Source organism: Coregonus clupeaformis, unplaced genomic scaffold (assembly GCF_020615455.1).
Source record: "Coregonus clupeaformis isolate EN_2021a unplaced genomic scaffold, ASM2061545v1 scaf0083, whole genome shotgun sequence".
Lineage (NCBI taxonomy): Eukaryota > Metazoa > Chordata > Actinopteri > Salmoniformes > Salmonidae > Coregonus > Coregonus clupeaformis.
The window spans coordinates 663,157-675,379 of NW_025533538.1; the positions used below are offsets into that span (position 1 = coordinate 663,157).

The following is a 12,223-nucleotide window of genomic DNA, read 5'->3' on the forward strand; positions in this document are numbered from 1 at the left end:
TGCATACGGAAGACCCCTGACTTTTCCCACATTTGTTATGTTACAGCCTTATTCTAAAATGGATACAATTTTTTTCCCCTCATCAATCTACACACGATACCCCATAATGACGAAGTGAAAACAGGTTTATAGATTTTCTTTTGCTAATTTATAAAAAATAAAAACATCAGAAATAGCTTTTTTACATAAGTATTAAAACAATTCAAGATGGGATGGAAATTGTGTTGGGTAGAGAGTTGAGTTATTGACTAGACTGGTGTGGGTTAGACGTGCAGGCGGCTCGGGCTGGCTGGTCAGTCTGGCTGAAATTTGATATAGAGGATGTCTTAATAAAGACAATCAAAAGTCTTTGTATTTTTTTCAAGAGTTGTTCATTTGTTAGGCTATTGGTTAAAGGTGCAACACAATATTTATTATTGAATTACCTTTGATGTAGTTCAGTCTTATTATTCACTTAAACAAAAAAAATTCTGATCTCTTACCTAGCTTGATGACTGTGGGCATTTTTGCTTACTTTTTGTTCTAAATGGAGACGGCATATTGGATTGTGTAAAAATGCGGAAAATGACATTTAGATACCCATAACAATTCTGGGGGAGGACTCCCAGACAGGTTATGTCCCCCCCACATCTAAAACCAAAGTGGCACCCCTGGTTTATTGCATTGGATTTAAAATGCACAGTACAAACAAAGAAGAAATCTGAGAAAATAGGCATCAATTGTGAGTGCAGCTGAACGTTTTTTGGGACTTTACAGCAGAGGCATTAGAAGGAATCCGGTCGATATATGTTCCGTCCACACAGGCCCCTGAGCCTATGTAGGGATATGATTTGGATTATCACTGAAGGGGTGGGGCATTTTGGGATTCATTAAATGTTTGTATTGTTTATGATGGTGGTAGTGTATTTCCGCGCCCCCGGCCCCCCTTTCCCGCAATGGATATTTTTATTTGTCGTTCACTACCCGTACAGGAGGTGGCAGCAATACAAAAATAGGTCTAGTCTGCCATAAACCTTAAAGAAGAAGAAGAAGACAACAGCAAATCAGCCAAACTGTACTGTTGTAGCCGAAAACGTTTCATGTCATATAAAGAAACAATAGCTTCCGCCATGAATCGGGTAAGTCTGGTTTCAACATTATAGGTCTGCTGTGCTGTATAAAATGTATAGGCCTAGTTTTCATCATGTTTGATCCTCCACATTCCTGTGTTCGGTTTAAACGGCTGGACAAAACAAAACATGACGGTAAAAACTTGTTGGGATTTTTTTTTACTTCAACAAAGTAGCCTACTACTACACTTTCTCGCAAAGTGTGCACATGTTCACATCCCTTCACTGATTTTGAACACATTATCAATAATTTGACCAGATGCAGGTCTAACAAAGAAATGAATGTCTTCAAAAATGGAAGGCTGTCGAGAAGAGGCAAGATCAGGTGGGACCATAATAGCCAATGAGAGGGTAGATATGCGTGTTTCCACTAGTTGCCACAAAGTCAAACGTCTATATCGCAGTGCTTAATTTGTATTTCGGGAGGTCCGGTAACACATAGTGAGCACTAATGATGGGAAGTTCGGCTCTTTTCTGAGAGCCGGCTCTTTTGACTCGGCTCCCAAAGAAGAGCCGGCTCTTTCGACTCCCGAACGGCTCTTTATTTAGGATCTTTTGTAGCCTATATTTTACCTTAACTTTGAAAAAAAATCATGGTTTATGTGTTGAAAACCCTTTTGCTTTCAGTGTTTTTATGAGAGACCTTATAATGCCTAATTCTGTGCATTTATTCTGTGACAAAACCACTCTTACATTTGTTTATTTCAATTAAACTTTTTTATTGCACAAATTAACAATAAACTTCAAACAAATCCACAGAACAGAATCAAAACCAGAACCAAACTCCAGCAAACAGCATTAGTCCTCAGGGCAGGTTGGCATTCAGGAAGATCAGATGCCTCAGCTTGGATGGGCTGATAGGCCTGATACGATTTCGCCTCTCCGTGAGTATCTGCCCTGTTTTGGAGAAGATTCTCTCAGAAGGAACTGATGTGGCAACAATACATAGTCTCCCCTCCATCACATCAGTTGCAGTAGGAGAGGTTATACTTGCACGCATGGGGATGGCAGTAGACGTTACAGCAGCTGTTGTTCTGGTATGAGACACACCAGGATCAGTAGATGGTGAGCTGGCTTGCCCTCTCTCCTCTAACTGCACTGTAGGATGGACAGTTCTTGTATGTCTATGCAGGTTTGTGGTGGAACCTGCTCTTATAGTGACCTTCGTTTTGCAGTGAAGGCACTCTGCTTTCTTGTTCCCAATATCTTTAAACTGCAGCCAGATGCTGCTTCGCTTTCTAGTGTCACTCATAGTTAAACGACACGACAATGCAAGACGCACACACGCTCCTCAGTCCGCTCTGTCTCTCTCTTCACTTGCAGTGGAGTCAAGTGGTGTGTCTGCCCCGCCCCCTCTCTGTTTACACATCCTTAATTCTCACGTGAATGCCGCATGCTGGTCGCCATGCTGGCCAATCATAACAGACCTCTGTGAAAGTGAAACCTAAGCAGCGAATGGGCAAAAAACTGGGAGCCGGCTCTCACTCGATGCGAGCCGGCTCTTCTGATTCACTACAAAGAGCCGGCTCTCAGAGCCGATGCTTGTGCGCATGACCCATCACTAGTGAGCACTAGAGTGGTGGTTATCCGAGGGGCTCTGAGGTACCGGAACACATTGAGAAAAAAAGTGTCAAACACAACGTAGCAGCGCAGCAGAAAGAGTAAACAGCTAAGTAGCCTACTATCTATGGTGGTGAAACGGACAGCACTCTCCAAGGAGCTGATTAATTGAAAGCATTTTAAATGTCACGGCAGTATGCCCACATAGTTGAGTATAGCTGCTCGGCTTACACAAGTCCGAATTTCTTATAGGCTAATTTTCTAGACATCAATGTACAGCAACATTTTTAGAAGACACTGCAGAACACCCGCCATATGCGTATCCACACATACTCAGCTGTAGGGCTTACATAACCACATTTCATATACTTTTCAAGACATCAATGTAGCAGTAGAACAAATATCACAATATCGGAATATAACTTCAAATAAAATAAATCAATGTAGGCTACATTAGAACACACATCAGAATATATAGGCCTCCTGCCTATGTGATAATATGAAGCAAATATTCAGATTACCTTCACAGCATAGAACAAGTTTGTAAAGAAAAAATAAAGTCCTACCTTAGTTTTCAAAACCTCCCACAATGACTATCCCCATGTCAAGTCCATTTAACTCCTGAGAGTACATTTCTTGCTCAAAGCCATGAGCGGGCCTGTGGCTGTGACGTTTAGCCTCCTTCTAAGGCTGTTCTGAAGACTCTGGCTGTAGTGTCTATTTTTTCATTTTGAGTGTTAACTATAACCTGGGTGTCCTCTTTAGCCTTGTCTACAAGGCTTGCTGCCACCAAATGTGCCTTGGTTGGAGCATGTTCAAAAACCTTTTTTCTGAGGTCTCTTTGTTGTTTTACGTCTGAGGCAGAGGATGTTACTGTACATTCCACCCACTATTTTGCTAGATTAATCCCTCCAGTCGTTACTAGACCCAAGCTCCCTACCTTTTTGCATGTTGTACAGCCCAACTTTGAATTATAAATGACAAGCCAGGGGTTATACGTTTGCTTGTTCTTGACCTGCAAATTGCACCAGCTCCGAGCACTTCATCGGTGGATGGACTGCCCCCCTACCCCAGCTCCCCGTCTCCCTCTCCTGCTGAGTCTGACTCGCTACTCTGCCTACTAGCTAGTGGAGGTGCCGGTGGTGATGCTGAACTGGCGGGATTAGCAGCGCTGCTAGCTAAGGCATCGCCACCAGGAACAGTTTGCCCCTCACTCCTCTCCTCAGGCACGGACAGTTCTCTGGCTCGTTCTGGTTTCGATTTACCATCTTTCTCAAGATTTTGGGACTTTAAACATTTAATCAAACTCGATTGCCTTTTCTTATTCATTATTTTTTATTTGGCTTTCCCACGATTCAAATTCAGTAGGGAGACGTCTAGCCTAGGCTACGTGACGTGAATACGTAGGGACCTCTTCACTAGCTGACCACCACTACCAACACCTGTGGCAAGATCAGTTACTTACCCCACCGGCCCTCCCTGTATCATATTTTTTATTTATTTAGGGTTAACCATAAAGTTAGAAGTGTGGTTAGGGTTAAGATCACATTTTAATAAGATCAATTGTAGAAATGGGCGTGGTTTATGACTTTGTTTGTGGTAACTAGTCACAACCAGGCACTACTCCCATACAACGTTTTTTTTTCTTCTCAAAGTTGCCGGGATGTCACGTGTCCTACTTTTACCAATACACTCCTAACAACCTAATCGTTACGAAATTTATATTTGATCAAATAAGCCAGAAGCCAGATTTTGGGCCCAGTTATCCATCTCGCTTCGCCTCTTCCTCGCTGTTTGATAGGAAATGACTGGTATAAGAAATATTGTGGAAACTAGCCCATGCCTCCACCAATCCAATGCTCTTCGATTTGTGGGCTGTAGTGAATGATTGAACATTTCAGGTAAAAGGAGATTTTCAAGGGATGCACCCAAATCAATCAGAGGTTTAGACTAAATTAATCAAGTATTTGGTTTAATGTTAATCTATGTAGAATACTTCTTGCCGCCAACAGGACAAATCTAGCCCGTCCCCCTCCACCCTCCAGGAGTCCCCAGGTCGACCGCCTCCCGGTACTTTACTTCTGGTTCTGGTCGACTGTAGGAAAACACAGGGGCAGAGTGGAACAGAGAGAGGAGAAGAGGATCATGGAGATTTGATTTCATTAAGTAAGAACCATGGTGTGTGGATTAGACTACAGTCTGCATCTGTAACTATTCATTGATTCATTTATATATTGATGAAAATATCTGGTCATTCTACTCAAATTTGAGAAGTGTAACTTGGTCAAAATAAACTTTTGATTTCACCTAATTTTATTGATCTGTCATAAAGAGCACGTGTTAACTTCATAAAAAACATGTTTTCCCATTTCAAGAGGTTAAATAAAAAATAAATACTATATTAAGTGCCTATGTTGACCGTAACAGGGGACTACTGAAAACAAACACAACCCATAGTTTACATTGGTAAAATAGTCCTTTAAATTAGCTGCAAATTCGCTTATGACAGGGATAATGGAAGCTAGGTTTGTGCAACAGGGAGTGGCAATTGAATGCAATTTTCTCAAAAAAATGTAATTGTTAAAATATTTCTACCATGTTAATTTATGGGTAAAAGGGGTCACTTGCTCAGTTTTTCACCACAAAACACCAGAGAATTGACAAAAAGAGTAGAACCAGCTCACCTGCTTTTACTCTATGATTTGACTATTAGATATTTAATCTTTTGCAAAACAAAATAAGGAATAGTTTCACCATATTAAAACTAGAGTTCAGTTCATGTAACAGGGTTGAACTTAAAATGAGGGATAGATGTAAATTAATCACTAATCACATGAAATACATAATCTTCAGAAATGACTGTCAAAGCAACCAAATAACTAGGGCTTTACATGCACACTAGTCATTTCCTATTAAACTGATTATGGCAGTAGGCCGAGTATGGCATTAGTCATGTAAACACATTACTCTGCTTATCTTAATTGGCGTGAGGTCATAACCGAAGTAAGCAGACGCCTTTAAAAACACCTGGTTTTCTGAGCAATCTTTAGAATTGTAAACACTTTAATCAGAGTTATAGTGGTGTATTTAATCTGTACATGTGCTAGCACAAGCGGCACAAGCTACCTTCTTTTGATCGAGTGCAGTGAGTTCAGAAAAACTGAAAGTATGCAGCTTAGAAATAGTTTTCACAAACTTTATTTGTCCGAACTCAGAATTAAATATGCTTTTAAAAAATAACATGGCCTCTGTGGTAGAACGTTTATTTAGATTGCCAATTTTTTGCATTAATCAAAGTCCCATCAGGTAGCCTGATTTCAGATGTGTCCACGTAAACAGGATTATTAGGGAAATTCTTCTTCTTTCAAAGCATGTCAGCGTTTAAATCAAACTCCTGTACTAATTGACTATTCCCAATAATCATATTATCCTGTGCATGTAACCGTACTCAATGAAGGTAAAACTTTGAGAAAGTATTGTATTAGGTGGGTAACATTTTTGTAGAAGTTAAACAGGTTTGACTGAGGGACCTGTCAAAATGCTGAATTGTGTCACTTTAGCAAGTCTTTATTCATATAAAAAATCTGATTAATCGAATTCTCCATGTGTTCTTTATTAAAGGGCACTTCATTTAATATATCAGAATTTTAAGTTCAATATGGGTGCACAATTTCTACTGAAAGAATATCAAAGGGACGCAAAATGCATTCATTTCGTGGAATGACCCATCTTTTTATGGACCCAAAATCTATCTTTTCAATGTCTTTGTTTCACAGGGGACAGCCCGAATCGTTGCCCTCTCAGTGGGAGGAGCTTTTCATCTGAGGAGCCTCAACAACATCATGATGCTGAAAAGACAGAAAAGAGTCTCTCCAGATCAGAACACCTCAAGAAACACCAGCAGAGAGGTATAGGAAAGAATCCTCATCATTGCTGCTCTGACTGTGGGAAGAGTTTTGCTAAACAGAAGGAATTGATAATTCACCAGCGGAGTCACATCAAAGAGAAACTTTACTACTGCTCTCAGTGTGGGAAGAGTTTTGCTGCATCTAAAACCTTAAAATCTCATCAGAGACTTCATACAGGGGAGAGGCCTTACCCCTGCTTTGATTGTGGGAAATGTTTCAATCAATTAGGAGCCCTGACTAAACACCAACACATACACACAGGAGAGAGGCCTTATAGCTGTGATCAGTGTGGGAAAAGCTTCAAGGAGTCAGGAACTCTGACTAGACACCAACGCATACACACAGGCGAGAAGCCTTATAGCTGTGATCAGTGTGGGAAGAGATTTGCTCTATCCGGACACCTGACTAGACACCAGCGCATACACACAGGAGAGAAGCCTTATAGCTGTGATCAGTGTGAGAAGAGCTTTGCTCTTTCCGGAAACCTGACTAGACACCAACGTATACACACAGGATTGAAGCCTTATAGCTGTGATCAGTGTGGGAAGAGCTTCATGGAGTCAGGAACTCTGACTAGACACCAACGGATACACACAGGAGAGAAGCCTTATAGCTGTGATCAGTGTGGGAAGAGCTTCACGGAGTCAGGAATTTTGACTTCACACCAGCGCATACACACAGGAGAGAAGCCTTATAGCTGTGATCAGTGTGGGAAGAGTTTTGCTAGAGATTCCATCCTGACTGCACACCAACGCATACACACAGGAGAGAAGCCTTATAGCTGTGATCAGTGTGGGGAGAGTTTTGCCCGAGATTCCACCCTGACTGCACACCAACGCATACACACAGGAGAGAAGCCTTACAGCTGTGACCAGTGTGGGAAGAGTTTTGCTCGATATTCCACCCTGACTGCACACCAACGCATACACACAGGAGAGAAACCTTATAGTTGTGATCTGTGTGGAAAGAGCTTTGCTCGAGATATCACCCTGACTACACACCAGCTCACACACACTGGAGAGAAACCTTACTCCTGTCTATGTGGAAAGAGCTTTGCTCATTCAGGGTCACTGATAAAACACCAGAAAGCACAAACATGTAATCTTTTATCTCCCTCCTCTCCTGCTCTGGTTCCAGATCCCTAAATAAAGATTCAATAGAAAACATATTGTAAAGAGTCATCGATCTCCCATTCTCTAAAAGTGTACTAAGTCTGATTACCATGGTAACCTGTTAGCATAATATGCAGCTCTGGATCCATATGTATCAAGCTTCTCAGAGTAGGATTGCTGTGTGTTGTGGGGTGGAGGATGTTGAGGTTGGTGGGGGTTTTCAAAGCTGTATCTTTTTTCATTAACTCCTATTATGAATTAAATAATAGAATAGAATAATGTTTCAACAATGCTAAGTGTATATTCATGTGTGAGGGAAATGGTGTTGTCTGAAGAGAGAGTCTTGAATTGTACATCTTGTCTCAGACAATCATTGGTTCCTATAGGTGCTGGTTAGAGATACAGTGGGGGAAAAAAGTATTTAGTCAGCCACCAATTGTGCAAGTTCTCCCACTTAAAAAGATGAGAGGCCTGTAATTTTCATCATAGGTACACATCAACTATGACAGACAAATTGAGAAAAAAAAATCCAGAAAATCACATTGTAGGATTTTTTATGAATTTATTTGCAAATTATGGTGGAAAATAAGTATTTGGTCACCTACAAACAAGCAAGATTTCTGGCTCTCACAGACCTGTAACTTCTTCATTAAGAGGCTCCTCTGTCCTCCACTCGTTACCTGTATTAATGGCACCTGTTTGAACTTGATATCAGTATAAAAGACACCTGTCCACAACCTCAAACAGTCACACTCCAAACTCCACTATGGCCAAGACCAAAGAGCTGTCAAAGGACACCAGAAACAAAATTGTAGACCTGCACCAGGCTGGGAAGACTGAATCTGCAATAGGTAAGCAGCTTGGTTTGAAGAAATCAACTGTGGGAGCAATTATTAGGAAATGGAAGACATACAAGACCACTGATAATCTCCCTCGATCTGGGGCTCCACGCAAGATCTCACCCCGTGGGGTCAAAATGATCACAAGAACGGTGAGCAAAAATCCCAGAACCACATGGGGGGACCTAGTGAATGACCTGCAGAGAGCTGGGACCAAAGTAACAAAGCCTACCATCAGTAACACACTACGCCGCCAGGGACTCAAATCCTGCAGTGCCAGACGTGTCCCCCTGCTTAAGCCAGTACATGTCCAGGCCCGTCTGAAGTTTGCTAGAGTGCATTTGGATGATCCAGAAGAGGATTGGGAGAATGTCATATGGTCAGATGAAACCAAAATATAACTTTTGGTAAAAACTCAACTCGTCGTGTTTGGAGGACAAAGAATGCTGAGTTGCATCCAAAGAACACCATACCTACTGTGAAGCATGGGGGTGGAAACATCATGCTTTGGGGCTGTTTTTCTGCAAAGGGACCAGGACGACTGATCCGTGTAAAGGAAAGAATGAATGGGGCCATGTATCGTGAGATTTTGAATGAAAACCTCCTTCCATCAGCAAGGGCATTGAAGATGAAACGTGGCTGGGTCTTTCAGCATGACAATGATCCAAACACACCGCCCGGGCAACGAAGGAGTGGCTTCGTAAGAAGCATTTCAAGGTCCTGGAGTGGCCTAGCCAGTCTCCAGATCTCAACCCCATAGAACATCTTTGGAGGGAGTTGAAAGTCCGTGTTGCCCAGCGACAGCCCCAAAACATCACTGCTCTAGAGGAGATCTGCATGGAGGAATGGGCCAAAATACCAGCAACAGTGTGTGAAAACCTTGTGAAGACTTACAGAAAAGTTTGACCTGTGTCATTGCCAACAAAGGGTATATAACAAAGTATTGAGAAACTTTTGTTATTGACCAAATACTTATTTTCCACCATAATTTTCAAATAAATTCATAAAAAATCCTACAATGTGATTTTCTGGATTTTTTTTCTCATTTTGTCTGTCATAGTTGACGTGTACCTTTGATGAAAATTACAGGCCTCTCTCATCTTTTTAAGTGGGAGAACTTGCACAATTGGTGGCTGACTAAATACTTTTTTCCCCCACTGTATGAGGGGGAGACTGTCATGACCCCCTCCTCAGACCTTTTGGCAGAACGCCCAGAATATGTTCTACAAGTTAAGATAGGAGACTGTGCCAGTCACATGCAGGAACCAAAAGTTAATTATGAATTCATTATGAATAATGTAAATCATGCAAATATAATGTATCTGTGTAAGCAGTTTATACAGTGCCTTTCAAAAGTATTCATCCCCCTTGGCGTTTTTCCTATGTTGTTGCATTACAACCTGTAATTTACATTTATTTTTTTTGGATTTCATGCAATGGACATACACAAAATAGTCCAAATTGGTGAAGTGAAATGAAAAAAATAACTTGTTTAAAAAAAAAAGTATAAAAATAAATAACGGAAAAGTGGTGCCTGCATACAGTTGAAGTCGGAAGTTTACATACACCTTAGCCAAATACATTTAAACTCAGTTTTTCACAATTCCTGACATTTAATCCTAGTAAAATTCCCTGTCTTAGGTCAGTTAAGATCACCACTTCATTTTAAGAATGTGAAATGTCAGAATAATAGTAGAGTGATTTATTTCAGCTTTTATTTATTTCATCACATTCCCAGTGGGTCAGAAGTTTACATACACTCAATTAGTATTTGGTAGCATTTCCTTTAAATTGTTTAACTTGGGTCAAACATTTCGGGGTAGCCTTCCACAAGCTTCCCACAATAAGTTGGGTGACTTTTGGCCCATTCCTCCTGACAGAGCTGATGTAATTTAGTCAGGTTTGTAGGCCTCCTTGCTCGCACACGCTTTTTCAGTTCTACCCACACATTTTCTATAGGATTGAGGTCAGGGCTTTGTGATGGCCACTCCAATACCTTGACTTTGTTGTCCTTAAGCCATTTTGCCACAACTTTTGAAGTATGCTTGTGGTCATTGTCCATTTGGAAGAACCATTTGCGACCAGGCTTTAACTTTCTGACTGATGTCTTGAGATGTTGCTTCAATATATCCACATAATGTTCCTTCCTCATGATGCCATCTATTTTGTGAAGTGCACCAGTCCCTCTTGCAGTAAAGCACCCCCACAGCATGATGCTGCCACCCCCGTGCTTCACGGTTGGGATGGTGTTCTTCAGCTTGCAAGCTGCCCCCTTTTTCCTCCAAACATAACGATGGTCATTATGGCCAAACATTTCTATTTTTGTTTCATCAGACCAGAGGACATTTCTCCAAAAAGTACGATCTTTGGCCCCATGTGCACTTGCAAACTGTAGTCTGGCTTTTTAATGGCGGTTTTGGAGCAGTGGCTTCTTCCTTGCTGAGAGGCCTTTCAGGTTATGTCGATATAGGACTCGTTTTTACTGTGGATATAGATACTTTTGTACCTGTTTCTTCCAGCATCTTCACAAGGTCCTTTGCGGTTGTTCTGGGATTGATTTGCACTTTTCGCACCAAAGGATGTTAATCTCTAGGAGACAGAACCTGTCTCCTTCTTGAGCGGTATGACGGCTGCATGGTCCCATGGTGTTTATACTTGCACACTATTGTTGGTACAGATGAACGTGGTATCTTCAGGCGTTTGGAAAGGATGAACCAGACTTGTGGAGGTCTACCATTTTTTTTTTGAGATCTTGGCTGATTTCTTTAGATTTTCCCATGATGTCAAGTAAAGAGGCACTGAGTTTGAAGGTAGGCCGTGAAATACATTCACAGGTACATCTCCAATTGACTCAAATTATGTAAATTAGCCTATCAGAAGCTTCTAAAGCCTTGTCATTTTCTGGAATTTTCCGAGCTGTTTAAAGGTACAATCAACTTAGTGTATGTAAACTTCTGACACACTGGAATTGTAATATAGTGAATTATATGTGAAATAATCTGTCTGTAAACAATTGTTGGAAAAATTACTTGTGTCATGCACAAAGTAGATGTCCTAACCGACTTACCAAAACTATAGTTTGTTAACAAGACATTTGTGTATGTAAACTTCCGACTTCAACTGTATGTATTCACCCCCTTTGTTATGAAGCCCCTAAATAAGATCTGTTGCAACCAATTACCTTCAGAAGACACATAATTAGTTAGATTGCACACAGGTGGAATTTATTTAAGTGTCACATGATTTGTCACATGATCTCAGTATATATACACCTGTTCTGAAAGGCCCCAGAGTCTGCAACACCACTAAGCAACGGGCACCATCACGCATGAAGACCAAGGAGCTCTCCAAACAGGTCAGGGACAAAGTTGTGGAGAAGTACAGATCAGGGTTGGGTTATAAATAAATATCTGAAACTTTGAACATCCCACGGAGCACCATTTAAATCCATTATTAAAAAATGGAACGAATATGGCAACACAACAAACCTGTCAAGAGAGGGCCGCCCACCAAAACTCACGGACCAGGCATGGTGGGCATTAATCAGTTAGGCAACGAAGAGACCAAAGATAACCCTGAAGGAGCTGCAAAGCTCCACAGCGGAGATTGGAGTATCTGTCCATAGGACCACTTTAAGCCGTACGATCCACAGAGCTGGGATTTACAGAAGAGTGGCCAGAAAAAAGCCATTGCTT

General features: G+C 41.2%; 1 protein-coding gene across 2 annotated transcripts; it reads left to right on the top strand.

Moving 5' to 3' along the window:
• The first annotated feature begins 1,033 nt into the window (after positions 1–1,033).
• LOC121555882 (zinc finger protein 501) lies at positions 1,034–8,076 on the top strand. Of its 2 annotated transcripts, none has more exons than XM_041869737.2 (3): positions 1,034–1,118; positions 4,682–4,847; positions 6,446–8,076. In XM_041869737.2, exons 1-3 carry the CDS (start codon positions 1,080–1,082, stop codon positions 7,720–7,722), a joined length of 1,482 nt encoding a protein of 493 aa, XP_041725671.2. In that variant the 5' UTR covers positions 1,034–1,079; the 3' UTR covers positions 7,723–8,076. The 2 variants fall into 2 exon arrangements, with proteins under 2 accessions (XP_041725671.2, XP_041725672.2); XM_041869738.2 differs by having other exon boundaries at positions 4,682–4,835.
• The last annotated feature ends 4,147 nt before the right edge of the window (positions 8,077–12,223 follow it).

Excerpts from the sequence above, each read along its gene's own strand:
- LOC121555882 (XM_041869737.2), top strand. The coding sequence starts at position 1,080 with ATGTCATATAAAGAAACAATAGCTTCCGCCATGAATCGG. Across the intron at positions 1,119-4,681 it reads TAGCTTCCGCCATGAATCGG|GACAAATCTAGCCCGTCCCC; the intron begins GTAAGTCTGGTT and ends TGCCGCCAACAG. Across the intron at positions 4,848-6,445 it reads TTCATTAAGTAAGAACCATG|GGGACAGCCCGAATCGTTGC; the intron begins GTGTGTGGATTA and ends TTTGTTTCACAG.